The sequence below is a fragment of the Acanthopagrus latus genome, chromosome 17 (genome assembly GCF_904848185.1).
Source record: "Acanthopagrus latus isolate v.2019 chromosome 17, fAcaLat1.1, whole genome shotgun sequence".
NCBI classification, from domain to species: Eukaryota; Metazoa; Chordata; class Actinopteri; order Spariformes; family Sparidae; genus Acanthopagrus; species Acanthopagrus latus.
In genome coordinates, this window is record NC_051055.1 from 31,330,217 (window position 1) to 31,351,269 (window position 21,053).

Here is a 21,053-nt window from a genome sequence, read left to right on the forward strand (position 1 = left end):
AACAACTTTCTTATAACTATGAAAACAAATCCCCTGAAATTCGCCTCAGTTTTCTATTAGAAAAACAAAAGAAAAACAAATTTGTTTTTATTTTGTGAACAATTAAATCTCTGTGTTCTGTAAGAAAGTTTTGTTGTTTTGTGAAATGTGGTTGTAGTATTTGGACCCTCAGGGCCACCGTAAGAACCACCTGAAGGATTCAGTCTGATCAGTCGAGCGTCACACTCAGCGGGCGGATGTCTTTTTATTACATTCAGAGCGACTGATCACATTTGTTTCCTCAGCAGCATCGTCTCACACATGAAGCACATTTGAGTCATCAGGAGCTCAGAAACTGATAGAGCTGTTTGAGGATCTTTGAAGTAAATACAGATCAATACTCTATAAAGCAAAACAGAAGTCTATTTGTCCCTGCAGTTATTACAATAAAACAGTAAAGGAAGGTTCAGTCAAGTGATCATCGTTCATCAGCTGACACTGTACAAACAAACAAACTCCTGGTCTTCATCAATAAAACCGATTTAAATCTATATTCAGGACCGGGATCGGAACAAGTGATAAATCAATATATAACAACAGCATTTCCACAAATCTTGGTTCTAAATATTAAAACAGTAACTATTCAACATGTTCACATTTTGCAGCTTAAATTCAAGACAAACAGGAAAAAACTCTCCTGAATTATTAAATGATTGTAAAATAACAACCCAAACTGTTTGTTTTCATCCACGTGTTACTGATAATCACCGATATATTGATCGATACTGGCGGTCCCAGCCTTCTTTACATTCACAGCAGGTTTACATTCATTCACTCATGTGATCAGTAACTTTGTTCAAAACATAAATATATCGACAAAAGACTCAACACTCATGAAAAATAATCCCTGATTTTAAAAAACACAGTTGAGTCACTCAGACGTCAACATAACAAAACATAAAGTTAATATTCGTCATGGTACACACACTTCTGTTTACATGATGATCAATAAACTGATCACTGAAGTCACTGTTCAATCATTTTACTATTTGAGGAAACAACTAAATAAGATGTAAGAAATATAATCATCAGATTTGAATCAGATTTCTCTCAGTGGACCAAACATCCAGTTTACTCCTGACTGGTTTCATTAAACAGAAACATTCAAACATCTCGGTTAATATTGTTTCAACTCATCTGAGAATAAAAAGGATGATGACACACAGAACTCCTTCAAAATAAGAGACATGATCAGAATTACATCGACAGAATTACAGACTCGTGTTTGTGGCGGAGTCCGACTTCCTGTTCAGGAATCTGCTGCAGTGAAACCAAACGTCACGTCACCGCCGAGTCTCAGATTCATGTCTGGTGTGAAATGAAAAATGAAATGATCCTCCACCAGATAACCTGAGCAGCTGTACTTTGAAAATATTAAGGCTGATTTTGTTGAGGAGCATTTCATCTCGATCAATAATGATTCTGTTTGCTGTGCAGATCTGCTTTTGTATCAGCAGCTCAAAGTTGTAAGACGACGAGTTTGAGTTCATTTGCCTTCTCGACATCACTCGTCCTGCAACGGGACATTTTTCATGACGACAAACAAATAAAGTGAGACACAGAAGCAGGAAGTGAAACGGCCACAGAGAGAGAAGCTCCTGACGACTCAGCGTGACTTCAGATCCTCCTCATCACTCCTCCACCTTCACCTGCAGCTCCTCCGGCTCCTCCGGGCTGCTCAGAGAGGGAACGCTCTCCATGGACGGATCCGTCTTGCTGCTGGCCTCTGGACTGACCAGAGGCTTCTGTCTGAGCCCGGCTCTCCTCTGGTTCCACATGTGGAGTCCTGCGAGGATCAGGACGCAGACGCAGGCCGCCAGCAGGAGAGAGACGACCACCAGCTCGCTGTAATAACTCTTCTGCTTCAGCGTCTTCTGAGTGTCGTCAGGCTGACCCGGCATGACCTGAGCGTTGTTCTTGGACGTCTTCAAGTCGTCTTCAAGGGGGTTTTTTGATCCAGAATGTTCTGTGTTGGACTCGGTCTCTTCTTTCAGATTGGTTGTGAATTTATCACCCATGTCGCTTCTCCCGTCGTCCTCTGGGTGTTCAGATGTTGGAGTCGTAGAAGTCGGTGCTGTCTCAGTTGGAATGTCCTCGTAGGACTCGTCTGCGCTGCTCGGCGGAGGCTCGTTGTTGACATTTGTAACGGGGCTCATGGACCTCGGAGAAGGGACCAGCTGGACGCTGTAGTTCATGACCACTTCCTTGTACCTGCCTTCCTCCGCCTCACAGCGGTAGCTCCCAATGGTGTCGGTGGTGGCGATGAAGCTCAAAGTGCCGTCAGCTGACTGGATGAAGAGGTTCTTTGTCTGGGCTTTGAGTCGGGGGGAGGTCCAGGTCAGAGCAGCCAGGTTGGAAGGTTTCACACACGAGAGAGCCACAACTTCATTCAAGCGAACTCCAACTTCTGTAGGAAGAACATTTTAGAATAAATACAAGTGAGAACCTGAGACAGGACTGAGTCAAGACAACAGCCTGACAGGGTCGGTTCCTCAGGTCCAAACTGAAATATCTCAACAACCATTCCCCAGAGGATGAACCCAGCCGACTGTCATCCACTCGTCCTCCAGCTCCACCAGGAGGTCACATGTGATGAAATGTGGTTCAGACTTTATGAAACGTGCTCATCTGATTTAAGACCAAATATCTGCAAAACTGATGATCACATCAGCCTCAGCTGGACTCTGTGCTTACTGCTAATTAGCTGATTTTAGCATGCTAAGTTAAAGGAACAGTTCACCCCAACATTAACCTCAGTCATCCTCTCCTCCACCTGATGATACACAGTCAGGTGAAGTGTCACCTCTAACACCTGAAGGAGCTGGAGACGTGATTTATAATGAACACGGTGTACATTTAACTTAGCATTGTCATTTGAGCATGTTAGCGCCACATGTGTCAGTATGTGACCATCTCTCATCAGACAGGATGTTACCTGTGATCTTACTGTCCCTGGGGAGTCCAGGACAAACGTCCTCCACTCTGTCGTCCCCCAGGTCCTGAGCCCTGAGGACGAAACCACAGCCTGTCAGTCATCACTCGACTTTATTACAACACTTCATGTGGAGCTCAACCGTCTGTGCTGCGCTTCAAACACATCCGATAGATCTCTGGATTCAAGACGGACAGAGTTCACATGAGATCACATTCACAGACAGAAAGACAGTGACTGAAGATGTTATAACTGAAACGGGACAAAGTAATGACATGATACATTCAGTCAGACTGTAAACACTCTGTAGCGTAGTCAGATATGACCAACAAGGTCAACAGCACCGGATCTCACTCCAAACAACAGCAGCAACTAGAATTAAGGATTTATTTTCGAAACTGAAAGTTAAAAAGGTTTCAGGCTTGAACCACCTGAAACATGTGACTGTCCTCAAGATGGAAGAGGTTCTGAAGGGAACAAGAATTCCTACAGAACCGGCGAGGATCGATAAATGTGTCACTCTTACGTGTTGTTGTCACTTCCGTCCAGGCGGGTGCAGACGTTCCCGGTCCGGCTCCACCCACACAGAGGATCTCCGGCCAGAACACACTGACGGCAGGTTCTGTAGGTGGAGCAGTCGGCCACAGGTACCGCGGTCACGCCCTCCGATGTCCCGATGTAAAGAACTCCCTACAGGACCAGAACCCACTCTGACTGACGCTGTCACACATGTTCATGTTCACAGCAACCTGTGTGGCTGAGTGTGTGTGTGTGTGTGTGTGCGTGTGTGTGTGTGAGTGCGTGTGTGTAGGATTACTGTTCCGTCAGTCGTGTCTATGCAGACGACTCCTTGCTGTGTACTTCTGTTCTCTGGTGTCATGTCGATGTCTGGATGTTAAACACTTTCAGACTGTGTGAATGATGTCATGCAGGTGTGAACTTTACCTTCGTGGAGGACAGCAGCATGCTTTTGATGGGCTGAGCTTGTGTGAAGACCTGAATCTCCTCAATGACCTGCGCACCCCGATCAAACAAAACCACTTTGTGCAGGAATCCAGATTCTGGCCGTCAGACAGAGACACCATCAACAACTTCTCATACAGATTTCCAGGTGACGTGTCTCGGGTCTATCTCAGGTGTGAACTCTTGTCGCCTCACCTGTGAGAAGGAAGAGGACGGTGTACTGTTTGCCGTCGGCAGCCTCGGTCACCATCGCGGCCACGCGAATGTACTGCTCCCCTGAGGAAACCACGATGGGACCACCGCCGTCTGGTTTGACACTGTCGCTGGTCAGGAAGCTCCTCTTCACCTCCGCCAGCACAGAATCAGAGGCGTTGCTGAGTCCACACTGTGAGCAGAACATGAGAGTCTCACAACATCTGACAGCATGACATCACCTGTCTGTGTGTGTGTGTGTGTGTGTGTGTGTGTGTGTGTGGAGGTTTGTGTGCGACATAATGTGCTGTATGAAGGCTTCATGTTGGACTTCAGTCTCAGACTGAACCGAGCCACCGACACGCTCAGTGTCACACAGTTCTGTCTCGTTTCTTTTAAAGACACTTCAACACTGTGTCATGTTTGTGTTATGTTAGAGACAGGACGTGGCTGAATATCGTCTGTCCTGGACATTGTGTTCGAGTGTGACCTTCTCACCTTCCCCAGGTACGAGTGTTTTCCCACCAGAGGACTCCACTGGTGTGTCTCCATGTCAAAGGTTCTGTAGCTCTGTGTGAACACGTTCCGCACATCCTGCAGTTTGAAGACGCACACGGCAGATTCTGGTCCCGTAGACCTGAAGAAGATCAGAGAATAAGCTCAGGTCACCTTGTCTCTGTCTCACACCGAGGATGTTATTTAAAGACCAGCAGAGACAAAAACTGCAGGGAGGTCTCGAACTCTGCAGGTGTCAGGTGCTTACAGCAGTTCAATACCTGGCAGGTGTGAAGCTGATTCAGTGAATGTGTATCAAACACGCTCGCGTCTGTACACAGACACAACAGAGTCATGTCATGATCCTGGTCTGATCCTGGTCTGACTCTGGTCTGATCCTGGTCTGATCCTGGTCTGATCCTGGTCTGATTCTGGTCTGACTCTGGTCTGATCCTGGTCTGACTCTGGTCTGATCCTGGTCTGATCCTGGTCTGATCCTGGTCTGATTCTGGTCTGACTCTGGTCTGATCCTGGTCTGATCCTGGTCTGATCCTGGTCTGATTCTGGTCTGACTCTGGTCTGATCCTGGTCTGATCCTGGTCTGATCCTGGTCTGACTCTGGTCTGATCCTGGTCTGATCCTGGTCTGATCCTGGTCTGATTCTGGTCTGACTCTGGTCTGATCCTGGTCTGATCCTGGTCTGATTCTGGTCTGACTCTGGTCTGATCCTGGTCTGACTCTGGTCTGACTCTGGTCTGATCCTGGTCTGACTCTGGTCTGATTCTGGTCTGACTCTGGTCTGATCCTGGTCTGACTCTGGTCTGACTCTGGTCTGATCCTGGTCTGACTCTGGTCTGATCCTGGTCTGACTCTGGTCTGACTCTGGTCTGACTCTGGTCTGATCCTGGTCTGATCCTGGTCTGACTCTGGTCTGATCCTGGTCTGACTCTGGTCTGATCCTGGTCTGATCCTGGTCTGATTCTGGTCTGACTCTGGTCTGATCCTGGTCTGACTCTGGTCTACACTCTGGTCTGATCCTGGTCTGATCCTGGTCTGATCCTGGTCTGACTCTGGTCTGATCCTGGTCTGATCCTGGTCTGATCCTGGTCTGATCCTGGTCTGATTCTGGTCTGACTCTGGTCTGATCCTGGTCTGACTCTGGTCTGACTCTGGTCTGATCCTGGTCTGATCCTGGTCTGACTCTGGTCTGATCCTGGTCTGACTCTGGTCTGATCCTGGTCTGACTCTGGTCTGATCCTGGTCTGATCCCGGTCTGATTCTGGTCTGATTCTGGTCTGACTCTGGTCTGACTCTGGTCTGATTCTGGTCTGACTCTGGTCTGACTCTGGTCTGACTCTGGTGTGACTCTGGTCTGACTCTGGTCTGACTCTGGTCTGATCCTGGTCTGACTCTGGTCTGATCCTGGTCTGACTCTGGTCTGATCCTGGTCTGATCCTGGTCTGATTCTGGTCTGATTCTGGTCTGACTCTGGTCTGACTCTGGTCTGATTCTGGTCTGACTCTGGTCTGACTCTGGTCTGACTCTGGTCTGACTCTGGTCTGACTCTGGTCTGATCCTGGTCTGACTCTGGTCTGATCCTGGTCTTGCTTGGTCATGCTACTAACACACCTGATGATTTATTTTTTGACTGAGTGATCGGACCTCCGTGTGGAGCAGTTGGTTCTGTCTTCCTACCACTGGGAGGTGAAGACGCCGTAGAACAGCGTGTCCGTGGCGCCGCTGCCTTCTGCTGGCTGCAGGGTGAACACATCCTGCAGAACATTGAAGGGAAGCTGTTTTGGCGACTGACAGATCAGAGGAGCTTTGGCAAAGGATGTCCACTTCTTCTGCAGAGTTCTCTGTCCACCAACGTCGTCCTGAAACATCCGCAGAGAAAACAGACTTTAGTGTTTCTACTTCAGAGATCCATCTTTAGCTCTGCAGGCTGTGTCTACTCTCACCTTGCAGACTTGGGCCACCCGGGCGATTTGCAGGTCGTCTATGAAGCTGAACTCTTTCCCAACTTCACTGAAGAAGAAGTAGAGCTTCCTGTCTGCTGGGTCCAGTGATGAGCTGACAAATGTTGGCTCTGAAATACAGGAAGTGAAGACAAAGGAGGAAGTTGAGGGTGCTGTGCCATGTGAACCAGGAGAAAAGAGATCTGAGAGCAGAATAAGTTTCCAGCTGAGATATGAAGAGAAACAGTCAAACTATTCAAATATCAATATCTGTGTTTCACAAACCTTTCTCCCTCCGAACGATCAGTATCAGTTGAGTATCTGAGGTTGTGCTCAGATTTGAGTGTCAAAGCAGGAACGTAAAGTATGTTGACCAGCAGTAAACTGGTCGGTACCGGCTGTCACTGGATCTGGAAGTCCAGTTTTATCTAATCTAATCGTCTCTTACAACATCAAAGCGGTCAGAAGTCTTGCTTTGGCCTATTCGAGACATTTAGAGAGATTTTTTCAAGCGTAGAGGAAGTGAATCAGTGGAGCAGAGATCAGGAAGTCCGGTCCCGCGGTTTACACCTCACTGCTGCACACTGATGTCAGCTTCACAAATGTATGTCAAACATGTGCTAACAGCAGCAGATAGTCAGACTGACAGTCGTCTGCAGAGTCTGTTAGAGAAACACTCGTGGTGAACAGCTGTGATCGCTACAGGAAGACGTGAAAACATTTACATCCGGAAGAAGTTTGTGACTCATCAGATATGTTATTAAACAAGTTCCCTCGTTATACAGATGACAACATGGCATCTGTGTATATAGATGAGATTTTAATCAGAGGTGCAGGTTCACCCTCCCGTCTCTGAGGTCCAGTCTGAAGGATGTTCTGTTGGCATGTTCTGTAACCACGGACACGTCCAAAGTTGACATTTGTACTGAACATGTCAAATCATGTGAATGTGGGCGGAGTTATTTCAGCCAACAAGGCGCCAAACAGGCGATCGCAGCTCAAGTCACCCAGCTGGACACCAGGAGACACGTAACGTTTTAGTGGCGACCAAAACCGGCCGTTTGTCACAGGAAGTCGGATCAGATCAGGTGTTTTAATCCCAACCACAATGTTTGCTGATTCTGATCCAGTTGTTTCTGTGCCTGATCCAAACCACAGCGTGCACAGAGCGAAGTTTCATCAAAAAGAAACATTCAGTTGGAGGTTGGTTGTGGCTGGCTGTGGTTGGTTCTGGTTGGTTCTGGTTGGATGTGGTTGGTTCTGGTTGGATGTGGTTGGCTGTGGTTGCGGTTGGTTGTGGTTGGTTGCAGTTTTGCAGAATGGTACCGAGCTCACATTTATTCTGGAGCCCGGCTCGATCAAAGTCTCTCAGCTTCATAAATGTCTTACACATTTATCTATCTTTATCTATAAGAAGTAAATTGTTGTAAGATTTAAGATGGATTATCTCAATGAGCAGAATCTAAATTGAACTTGAAAGAATGATACACAATATTTTATCAGAACTGTGATCGGGTCACATCTGACGTGTGATGACAGTCGTCTCTTTGCTCTTCACGTCACACACTTTTTTGTTTTCTTCCTCTTTTTCTGGTGTTTTTCTCACCTCAGCAGTTTGTTCTCATTCTCAGCACTTTGATATTCAGAATGAACAACAAGACGCAGATCAGAACAGCAGCAGGTCGTTCAGTCGTCTGTGACAGTGATGACACTGTTGCTATCTTGCAGGTGATTGATCTCAGTATTGATCTCAGTATTGATCTCAGTATTGATCTCGTGTCACTCACCCTTCAAGGTGACGGATGAATCCTGGCTGACGTCGGGGCGGCCATGTTTGCTGAAGTGCCGAGAAATCTGTGGTTGGACTCCTTTGAAGTCAGTGGTTGTGGCGGTGAACAGCTCGCCGTCTGCACACGGAACAAACACACGTGACAGTTTAACAACATGTGAACACGACGCAGGCGATCCAGAAACTGATCGTTTCATTTGGCTTCAAACACTTTGATTTAGTTACATATTTAATTATCTACTTTGGATAAAAGGTATTTTAAAAACATTTTAATTGCATTCATAAAAGTTTGAATGCAGTTTTACGTGTGTGTATTATTCATGTATTGCTAATTGCACCACAGTGTAATTAAAGTGACCAACTGTTTGATGTGAGTGTGTGCAGGTCTGCAGAGTCTGCAGGACGTGTGTGTGAACACTCTGTCCAGTTTCATCTGTGTTCATCCAGCAGTTTTGTCATGATTAAACTTCAACACGTCAAGTCACACAGCGGTGGTTTGTCACCACGCAGCAGACTGACCCACAGTGATGGCGCTGCTCCTCTGGAACGGGCTGAACGGACAGCGACCTTTAGCGCTGCCATCTTGGACGATGGAGAAACTCTCAGTGTCCTGAAGGAGGCGAGAAAAACCCAAACTGTAAAATGATCATAATCACCATCAATCTTTCTGGTTCTCTGTATTCAGTGTTCATCGTCCTGTTGTGACACTGTGTTCATGCTGGTTGGCTTCAGAAAACATCAGGTTTTCATCTGAAACACCACAAAAACATTAAAAGATGCGATCAGAGCGTCAGCAGCCTCCTCTGACAGCACAGCTCACATACATGTGATGTGAACATGACAAGAAACACTTAATGTTTCATTCCTGCTGATGATCGCATGAAATCTAACTTGTTTCTTTCAACTCAGTTCTTATTTTAATAAGTTTGTTCATTGTTGATACGACATGAAGGACATCAGTGTTCACTTCACTTCCTGTGTTGACTCACGATGTAGACGTCATGAGGGCTGAAGGCGAAGCTGCCACAGGCATACAGATGTGTCGAGTTCAGAGACTGAAGCACGTGCACCAAGTTCAGACAGTCGACCTGCAGACACACACGCAGAAGTTACACAAACAGCCAATCACAGTGAGACACAACAACTATGACTTTTTGTCCCTCTGAAGCTGCAGAGTGACTCAACATGAACACAATATATAATTATGTATTATTCACATCCTCATCGTTATCAATCAATCAGAACTGCTTTCACTATGAGAACTTAATTTGTCATAGAAAATAAACACAACATTATCAGAAAGTATTAAATATAAAGCAAACTAAAGATGAATGTCATCATATTCTCTATTAACAAGATATTAAGATGTTACAGGTAACGACCGTCTCCACACTCGTCTACAGGTGAAACACAGGTTTGACTACCAGCTTCTTTTATATTTATAGATATTCTTTGGTCACAATAATCATGTAGTTTATCACTAACACCATCACAAGTTTAGATTCTAATGTGGTAATAAACATATTTGACTTCAGGTGATCACACGCTCTTATTTTAGTCTTCACACTATTTCTGTCATGTTTCTTGTGTCGACTGTGAAGTCGGTCTTAAAACGTGCTCAGTTATCAGCAGGACGACTGCAGGCACCACAAATACAACAACACTGTTCAGTTACTGAGGTCAGACACTGCAGACACACTGTAGAACACTGCAGACACTGTAGACACACTGTAGACACACTGCAGACACTGTAGACACACTGCAGACACTGTAGACACACTGCAGACACTGTAGACACACTGTAGACACACTGCAGACACTGTAGACACACTGTAGACACTGTAGACACACTGCAGACACTGTAGACACACTGTAGACACACTGCAGACACTGTAGACACACTGCAGACACTGTAGACACACTGTAGACACACTGCAGACACTGTAGACACACTGTAGACACACTGCAGACACTGTAGACACACTGTAGACACTGTAGACACACTGCAGACACTGTAGACACACTGTAGACACACTGCAGACACTGTAGACACACTGCAGACACTGTAGACACACTGTAGACACACTGCAGACACTGTAGACACACTGTAGACACACTGCAGACACTGTAGACACACTGCAGACACACTTTAGACACACTGCAGACACTGTAGACACACTGCAGACACTGCAGACAATGTAGACACACTGCAGACACTGTAGATACACTGCAGACACACTGTAGACACACTGCAGACACTGTAGACACACTGTAGACACTGTACACACACTACAGACACTGAAGACACACTGTAGACACACTGTAGACACTGTAGACACACTGCAGACACTGTAGACACACTGTAGACACACTGCAGACACTGCAGACACACTGCAGACACACTGTAGACACACTGTGGACACACTGTAGACACACTGCAGACACATAGCAGACACACTGTAGACACACTGCAGACACACTGCAGACACTGTAGACACACTGCAGACACACTGTAGACACACTGCAGACACTGTAGACACACTGTAGACACACTGCAGACACTGTAAACACACTGTAGACACACTGCAGACACTGTAGACACACTGCAGACACACTGCAGACACACTGTAGACACACTGTAGACACACTGCAGACACTGCAGACACACTGTAGACACACTGCAGACACTGTAGACACACTGCAGACACACTGTAGACACACTGCAGACACACTGTAGACACACTGTAGACACACTGCAGACACTGTAGACACACTGCAGACACACTGTAGACACACTGCAGACACACTGCAGACACTGTAGACACACTGCAGACACACTGCAGACACACTGTAGACACACTGCAGACACTGTAGACTCACTGCAGACACACTGCAGACACACTGTAGACACACTGCAGACACTGCAGACACACTGTAGACACACTGCAGACACACTGCAGACACACTGTAGACATACTGCCGACACACTGTAGACACACTGCAGACACACTGCAGACACACTGTAGACACACTGCAGACACTGTAGACACACTGCAGACACACTGTAGACACACTGCAGACACTGCAGACACACTGTAGACACACTGCAGACACTGTAGACACACTGCAGACACACTGTAGACATACTGCCGACACACTGTAGACACACTGCAGACACACTGCAGACACACTGTAGACACACTGCAGACACTGTAGACACGCTGCAGACACACTGTAGACACACTGCAGACACACTGCAGACACTGTAGACACACTGCAGACACACTGTAGACACACTGCAGACACACTGCAGACACACTGTAGACGCACTGCAGACACTGTAGACTCACTGCAGACACACTGCAGACACACTGTAGACACACTGCAGACACACTGCAGACACTGTAGACACACTGCAGACACTGCAGACATACTGTAGACACACTGCAGACACTCTGCAGACACACTGCAGACACTGTAGACACACTGCAGACACACTGCAGACACTGTAGACACACTGTAGACACACTGTAGACACACTGCAGACACACTGTAGACACACTGCAGACACTGTAGACACACTGCAGACACACTGCAGACACACTGCAGACACTGTAGACACACTGCAGACACACTGCAGACAAACTGTAGACACACTGCAGACACACTGCAGACACTGTAGACACACTGCAGACACACTGTAGACACACTGCAGACACACTGCAGACACACTGTAGACACACTGCAGACACTGTAGACACACTGCAGACACACTGTAGACACACTGCAGACACTGTAGACACACTGCAGACACACTGCAGACAAACTGTAGACACACTGCAGACACACTGCAGACACTGTAGACACACTGCAGACACACTGTAGACACACTGCAGACACACTGCAGACACACTGTAGACACACTGCAGACACTGTAGACACACTGCAGACACACTGCAGACACACTGTAGACACACTGCAGACACACTGCAGACACACTGTAGACACACTGCAGACACTGCAGACACACTGCAGACACTGCAGACACACTGTAGACACACTGCAGACACTGCAGACACACTGCAGACACTGTAGACACACTGTAGACACACTGTAGACACACTGCAGACACTGTAGACACACTGCAGACACTGTAGACACACTGCAGACACACTGCAGACACACTGTAGACACTGCAGACACTGCAGACACACTGTAGACACACTGCAGACACTGCAGACACACTGCAGACACTGTAGACACACTGTAGACACACTGCAGACACACTGTGGACACACTGCAGACACTGCAGACACACTGCAGACACTGCAGACACACTGCAGACACTGTAGACACACTGTAGACACACTGCAGACACACTGTAGACACACTGCAGACACACTGTAGACACTGTAGACACACTGCAGACACTGCAGACACACTGTAGACACACTGCAGACACACTGCAGACACACTGTAGACACACTGCAGACACTGTAGACACACTGCAGACACTGCAGACACACTGTGGACACACTGCAGACACACTGTAGACACACTGTAGACACACTGCAGACACTGCAGACACACTGTAGACACACTGTAGACACACTGTAGACACACTGCAGACACACTGTAGACACACTGCAGACACTGCAGACACACTGTAGACACACTGTAGACACACTGCAGACACTGCAGACACACTGCAGACACTGTAGACACACTGTAGACACACTGCAGACACACTGTAGACACACTGTAGACACTGTAGACACACTGCAGACACACTGCAGACACACTGTAGACACACTGCAGACACACTGTAGACACACTGCAGACACTGCAGACACACTGTAGACACACTGCAGACACACTGCAGACACACTGCAGACACTGTAGACACACTGTAGACACACTGCAGACACACTGTAGACACACTGTAGACACTGTAGACACACTGCAGACACACTGCAGACACACTGTAGACACACTGCAGACACACTGTAGACACACTGCAGACACTGCAGACACACTGCAGACACACTGCAGACACACTGTAGACACACTGCAGACACACTGCAGACACACTGTAGACACACTGCAGACACACTGTAGACACTGCAGACACACTGTAGACACACTGCAGACACACTGTAGACACTGCAGACACACTGTAGACACACTGCAGACACTGCAGACACACTGCAGACACACTGTAGACACACTGCAGACACTGCAGACACACTGTAGACACACTGCAGACACTGCAGACACACTGTAGACACACTGCAGACACACTGAAGACACTGCAGACACACTGTAGACACACTGTAGACACACTGCAGACACACTGCAGACACACTGCAGACACTGCAGACACACTGCAGACACACTGTAGACACACTGCAGACACTGCAGACACACTGCAGACACACTGTAGACACACTGTAGACACACTGCAGACACTGCAGACACACTGCAGACACACTGTAGACACACTGCAGACACTGCAGACACACTGCAGACACACTGTAGACACTGCAGACACACTGTAGACACACTGTAGACACTCGACGACTGAGCTAAACATCATTTAATAAATCAACGATGGTGGAGTCACGTGATTACCGTCTGGTTCTTCCCTTTACTTGCACATTCTCTGATTTCTCTCGCAGACGGACTCCACTCCACCTGGACAACAGACAGACAGAGGATGGAGACACAGTGATTACAGTTTTTACCCATTGCTTGAACACTATAGACACATGCTTAAACCAGAGTAACTTAACTTGAAGCTGTTGTTACTGTACCTTAAACAAAGTGTAACCATACCTTAAACAAAAGCACTGCTTAGCACTTTAGGTCAATTCTGCAACACACTTGCTCCTGCACACTACACACTATTTCATACATAAGACAGTTGGTTCAAAAAATGAAATCTCAGGGTACCACTGGGGAAACACATCTATTCAAAATACAACACACATTGGTTAACTGAAAATACTTAGACACACACCTGAAAATACTTACTTACAAAACTGAACCTATCAGCCAGCTACAAAAAGGCCTCAGTTCAGCCATTTTGAGAACTTTGCTGTACAGGATAGACCAGAGCAGCCGAAGTTTGTTGTAGTCCAGGATAATTTTAGTTTCCATCGTGCTGCTCTGGTCCAGAACTGGTTCACCAGCTATGATCAAGTACTGAAGTTGTGTACTTGCCCCCTTACTCCCCATTTCTAAATCCTATAGAGTCATTTTTTTCTGCTTGGAGATGGCGCGTATACGACCGCCACCACATGCCCGTATGCCTCTTCTGCAGGCAGTGGAACAGGCCTGCAGAAGAGGAAGGTCAGTCCAGTGATGGAGGATATTCTCCCTGATGCTTAGTGAGAGAAGACATTGCTTGTGATGTTGATGAGATCCTGTGGCCAGACAGACAGACGGCAGGATCCATAAGCCCACCTACGCGCAATTGTGTTTTTCTGTTTACAGTAGTGCATTGTTTTATTTTTGTTTTATTTTTGCTTTAACTGAATTTACTGTACTGTAAAATACACAACTGTAATGTAATGATTTTGAATTGAGTATTTCATTTTTTGGTTGTTGTGAAAATGTGTCTTCTGTGGAACTGAATCAAAACAGTGAAAACCAAAGACTGCAGTGTTTTATATAAAGTAGACTAGTGTGTTGCTGCTGATCTGAAAGTGTGTTCATATGATGCAAGTGGGTATCATTTTGTCCTCAGAGTGACATTTTGACAAAGGATTGTTAGGTTTTGATAGCAGAGTTTCAGTTTGATATAGATGTGAATGGTTTATTTCCCAGTGTTGTGTCTTATTTGCTTGTGTGCAGAAGTTTGACACAATGAGCCAAGTTTTGCAAAACGTGTTCAAGCAACGGGCAAAAACTGTAATAAAATGAAGTGAGTAAATGAACTGTATCTATGAATCAAATCCTCCTGGATAAACAAAGTGTTTCTCGCTCACCTTCTTCTTCAGGCTGATGTCGTCACTCTGACTGACGTCCAATGAGAGGAGGGCGTCCTGTGCTCCTACGTACAGGGTGGATCCATCGTCGCTCAGCAGCAGTGTGGTCGTGTAGGGGAGGTCCGGGCGCCTGAAGTGGACCAAAGGCCGGCCTGCAGAGTCTGGACCCAAACACAACAGAGAGGTAGATAAAGAGCTTAACATAGATCCAGACCTGCTGGAGGAGTGAACACCTGGAGTCTCATCTGGTTCTGGTTCTGATCCGGAGCCGTTCACCAACTCAGAGCTCAGAGACGACTTTGTAACTTGTGAGATTAAGGAGGTGATTTCTCTTCACTCCTGTTGTTCAGCCTGACTGCAGCAGTGATCCAGAGCGGACCTCCAGGTTCTGTTCTGTTCTGTTCTGCTGACTGGAGCTGGAGGGGAAATGGACTTTACCTCATGAACATAACGTTACAGAGAGGAGACAGAGAACCAGAACCAGAACCAGAGTCTCTGCTGAGCGCTGGTTTCAGACTATCCTGAAGTTACAGACGACAGATGAAACTCAGCGTCACCTCGAGGACTCGGGAGGATTCCTCTGCACCAACTTTGCTGGAAACATCTGTGATGATGTGAGAACAGAACTGATCATCACGCAGAGCAAAGATCCAGTTCCAGACATCTTAATGCAGAAATGTGACGGATTCTATCTTTGACACAGTTACAGAGAGAATGTGTGAGACTTTGGTCCCTTGGTGGTAAATCTGAGTATCATCTGCATGTTTGATGTTATTATTGAGTATAGTGAGGCCTGATAGAAGAAGTCCAGTCCAGTGCAGTCCAGTCCAGTCCGGTCCGGTCCAGTCCAGTCCAGTCCAGTGCAATCCAGTGCAGTCCAGTCCAGTCCAGTCCGGTCCAGTCCAGTCCAGTCCAGTCCAGTCCAGTCCGGTCTGGTCTAGTCCGGTCTGGTCCAGTCCAGTCCAGTCCGGTCCAGTGCAGTCCAGTCCAGTCCAGTCCGGTCCAGTGCAGTCCAGTCCAGTCCAGTCTGGTCCAGTCCAGTCCAGTCCAGTCCAGTCCAGTCCGGTCCAGTGTAGTCCAGTCCAGTCCAGTCCAGTCCGGTCCAGTCCAGTCCAGTCCAGTCCCCAGGGGCTCGGGGAACTCCCGCCTGGAAGGTTTGACTCAGAGCACTTTAACAGTCAGTCAGTCAGTCAGTCAGTCAGTCAGTCAGGAGCTCTGGCTCTCAGCTGAATCAAGGATTTAATAAATCGAAACAGTTTCTAAATAAACATCATTCAGTCGTGAACTATGACAGACTGAGTGTCAGTTAGTCGGCGCTCTCAGCCTTCCCATCATGCACCTGTTCTCAGCATGTGTGGGAGCATCTCGCTGTTAATGTCTCGTGGGTTTCACACTCTGACCGGCTCCGGACCAAACAAAGACCTCACTATATTTAAACAGCGAGGTGCAAACCAGACTGAGACTGCAGAGGTGAGATCTCAGAGCGATAAATAACAGCAACAGAACATCTTCTGTCTCACAGTCAGCTGACCGGCTCGGAGTCAGAACCACTTCCTGTTTCTGAGGCCATGTGGGCACAGGTTTGGAGAGGATGTGGTCGAGCTACAGAGAAACTCGTTCTGTATCAGCATCATGAAGAAGAGTTTAAAATAAGAACACGAGCAGAACGTCTGCAGCCGTTTCATGTGAAGGGCTGAAGACTCACTCGCGTCTTTGTTACATGAAGTTCATCGACTTGCTTTTGTCTGAAGTGACAAATCAGGTCAAATCTGTCTACAGTGGATCAAGATACTGAGGGAGGCGTTTTATACTGAAAGGAGGTTGGGAAACACTTCCTGTGGGACCATCAGGGACAGGAACACGTTCAGATAGAATATGATGTCATTTCATCTCTTTCTTTTTAATGTTTTGGTATCAAATAAACAAAATAGTGAGTTTGTGATTATTTGGCTAAAGATTTCTCTAAAGACGACATCACGCTCATCACTGTATTTTCAGTTATTGAGAGAACGTGTTTACATCCGTTAACGCTCCTGTCTTTATGAAGCCCCGCCTCCTGAACACCCAGCCTGCTCTGATTGGTCGGCTCACACATGCCTGAGCCAGCACCGCTGACAACTACAGATTAATTCTGACATGCCGAGGAGAGGAGCTGCTGTCAGACATTTCAAGCTCTTACAACAAGAAGCTACGACACACTGAGGCTGACAGTTCCTCACTGTATCTGACCCGACCCGACCCGACCCGACCCGACCTCAGGCTTCATGAAAATCCACCTTAACAACATCACCAATATGCAAACGAGCGATGACATCACAGGGGGAATTTGCTGTGGAGTCTCGGCGCCGCTGTGATCGCTAACAAAGAACAGAGACCAGAATCATTTTGCTTCTGATGACAAAGTAAGAGTACCAGTCATAACGCGACCAGAACTCTGAACCAGAGTGAGTTTGTGTGGTTAACGCTGAGGAAGAGTCACTTCTCGTTACCAGTCTGAGCCGTGACTGGTCGTCTGTTACCACGGTAATGCTGACTGTCCCTGAGTGGCACACAGGCAACACTTCACACAGTACTCAGCTCCAGTACCAGTCTGAGACAGACGGGTCGGGACTGAATTCAATCATTTACAGACTGGCGAGCGTTGAACGTCACGTCTCTGCAGGTCACAGTTTACCTGCCGAGTCTCCACAATAACATGCTGGCAGTGTGCGTCTGCACGAGCACCCAGACTTTAATTAATATGTATGAAATCATAATATTATGTTCAGGTTACATGCTGATGAGTCGACTGTCATGACTTCCTCGTCAGCTCTGTTTCACATCCGTCAGAGTGAAACATCTGGAAAACCAAAACACAACGTTCTCCAAACACACACACAGAGATGAATGAAACTCATCTGATGTTTCTGATTCTAATTCAAGTGTCAGTGATGTTCAGATTTAGAGTGTTTGTGTCACAGAAGCATTCAGATGTGTAAAGATCACACACACACACACACACACACACACACACATACACACACACACACACACACACACACACACACACACTCTGCACAGACAGGAAGTGAGTTGCATCAGTAAACAGCGTCTGCCAGTAAACGCTGAGCGTGGAGTCTGATCTGAGCTTTAACTGGATTTTTATCTGATCAATTAGTTTGAATCAAAGTTCAGAATCATCATGAACTGCGGAGCTGATGGTCAGACTGAACGTGACATGTCCTGAGGTGCAGAGAACACCTGGTCCATGTTGTGAACCAGAACCAGAACATGTGAGAGACTTCCAGTGAAGCGTGACAGAATCAGTCTGTTCAAACTGCAGATACATCACTTCCTGTTTCTGTCAAACTGTGTCGCAACACGACTCACAAACTCAACACAGTCAGGAGCCATCAGCTTAATATCCTTAAATGTATAAATGTTCAACACATGAACACTGTATATATTGTGTAATATATATATACATATATACATATATACATATATACATATATATATATATATATATATATATATATATATATATATATATATATATATATATATATATACAGTGTATCTGCCACACTGTTAATTTGTACAACATCATGTTTATATGAGTTTATTCTGTTTCTGATCTTCTGTTTATTTTTTACTATTGTTATTGTTTTTTGTAATATTCTGTCCTTCAGCTGCTGTGACACACACATTTCCCTCTTTGTGGGACAATAAAGGAATTCTGGTTCTGATTCTGATTACAGTGAAGTGACGTCATGTTCTGCTTGTTCTGATCACACTGGCTCATTACATCCACGTCACTGACGATTACTGATCAGAAATCTTGCTGGGTTCATGTTTCATGAAAGAACCAATCACCAGTCCTCCGTGCAGTCACACTCATCCTGCAGCAGCAGCAGCAGCCGAGGGTCCAGACGGTCCAGAGACCTGAACATCATCTGCTTGGACAGCTGCTCATCACCTCAAACTCAGCCTGAGTAAACCTGAACTCCTCTTCATCCCGGGACAGACTGCCCTGTCATCAGGAACCTGGGCGTAATCCTCAACTGTCCTGCAGCCCCAACATCACTGCTGTGGCCCGATCCTGCAGATTTGTCCTCTACAACATCTGGCCCAGAGAGAGCGCTGCACTCCTCTACATGATGTAGTCTTTTCAGTCTTTTCAGCAAAACACTCTAGACTCATTTGTTCAGACTTCACCTCGACTCCCTCCCTCCAAAAATAAAGAAAATAAGATATATGCACTTGTATGTTCGTATTGTTGCACTTCTATCGCAGCAGAGTCTCGGACAGACAGCAGTTATGATCTTCAGATGACGGATTTACAATTGCTTCTATATTTCATTTTGCTCCATCGACGGTGATGTCGTGTTTCTCTGCTGTATAAATGTACTTATTGTAAGTCGCTTTGGACAAAAGCGTGTAAATGGAGCTTCACAGTCAAACAGAGCTGCAGCGTTCTGCTGAACAACTGAAGCAGCTGAGACTTGATTTAAACATCAGATGTTTCCATCAGCTCGTGTGATCACAGTCTGCAGCAGAGAACACATCACAACTGATCTCAGACCAGATTTACAGCTTTGTTACACGAAGGCTTCACTGAGCTCGACCGCATGTTGAGGGAGGAGAGGATCTGATGAGCTCCGACGACTTCGTTCAAACTGTTCTGTTTGTTATTTACAGAGAACAGAAGATGAACATGAGTGATGACGGAGGAGGGAAGTTTCATCTCTCAGCTTGTTTCTGTCGCAACACAAACTCACACTGATCGGATCGTTATCAAAGATCTTCACATCAGCTGACTGAATGTTCACTGAACAGATCAATAATCAAATCATCAGCAGTTTCAGCCTCCCAAAAATATGAAAATGAAAAAGTTTAAATCAACCTGATGAATGACGCGATGAACAAGGTAAGATAATAATTTAACAGTTCATCAAAGCACAGATCAGTTAATCGATATCATTATTGATTATTAATCAGTCACAAATGTCTAGTGAACTTACTGAGGAGGAAGGAGGTCCGTGGAGGAGGCAGCGAGCCGGTGGAGCTCCGCAGCCCGAGGAGGAGGACGAGGAGGAGGACTGACGGAGACATGATGGAGGATGAAGACTGAGATGTGTTTCCTCCAACTGTCAGCGCGGAAAGAAACACTGAGGACGAAGATTAACCACTTCCTCTTTACTGGTCTGAGGTCAGGGGGGGAGGAGGAGGAGGAGCAGGAGGAGGAGCAGGAGCAGGAGGAGCAGGAGGAGGAGGAGCAGGGGAGGTGGAGGGGGGGCGAGGAGGAGGAGCAGGAGCGGGGGGGAGGAGGAGGAGCAGGAGCGGGGGGGAGGAGCAGGAGGAGCAGCAGGAGGAGGATCAGGAGGAGCAGCAGGAGGAGGAGGAGCAGGAGGAGCAGCAGGAGGAGGATCAGGAGGAGCAGCAGGAGGATCAGGATCAGGAGGAGCAGGAGGAGCAGCAGCAGGAGCAGGAGCAGGAGGAGCAGGAGGAGCAGGAGCAGGAGGAGCAGGAGGAGGAGGAGGAGCAGGAGGAGGAGCAGGAGGAGGAGGAGGAGCAGGAGGAGGAGCAGGAGCAGGAGGAGCAGGAGCAGGAGGAGCAGGAGGAGGAGGAGGAGCAGGAGCACGAGGAGGAGCAGGAGGAGGAGCAGCAGGAGGAGCACGAGTTTGTTTGGCGTGTCGCTCTGATCCACTTCATCG

At 47.0% G+C, this 21,053-nt stretch overlaps 1 protein-coding gene across 1 annotated transcript; it reads right to left on the minus strand.

The window, feature by feature from the left end:
- Positions 1-212: 212 nt before the first annotated feature.
- LOC119006621 (semaphorin-4A) lies at positions 213-20,500 on the minus strand. Its single transcript, XM_037075522.1, has 14 exons — positions 20,361-20,500; positions 15,358-15,518; positions 14,000-14,062; positions 9,358-9,456; positions 8,888-8,978; positions 8,367-8,486; positions 6,583-6,710; positions 6,317-6,498; positions 4,625-4,763; positions 4,130-4,319; positions 3,917-4,032; positions 3,498-3,661; positions 2,975-3,045; positions 213-2,446 (listed from the first exon to the last, which is right to left on the minus strand). The coding sequence occupies exons 1-14, from the start codon at positions 20,449-20,451 to the stop codon at positions 1,671-1,673; spliced, it is 2,391 nt and encodes a 796-aa protein (XP_036931417.1). The 5' UTR covers positions 20,452-20,500; the 3' UTR covers positions 213-1,670.
- Positions 20,501-21,053: the final 553 nt, after the last annotated feature.

Bases quoted from the DNA above. Each gene is read 5' to 3' on its own strand.
- LOC119006621 (XM_037075522.1), bottom strand. From the start codon at position 20,451: ATGTCTCCGTCAGTCCTCCTCCTCGTCCTCCTCCTCGGGCTGCGGAGC. The intron at 14,063-15,357 runs GTGAGCGAGAAA...TCTGTTGTCCAG, and splicing joins ACATCAGCCTGAAGAAGAAG to GTGGAGTGGAGTCCGTCTGC. The intron at 6,499-6,582 runs GTGAGAGTAGAC...CGGATGTTTCAG, and splicing joins GGGTGGCCCAAGTCTGCAAG to GACGACGTTGGTGGACAGAG.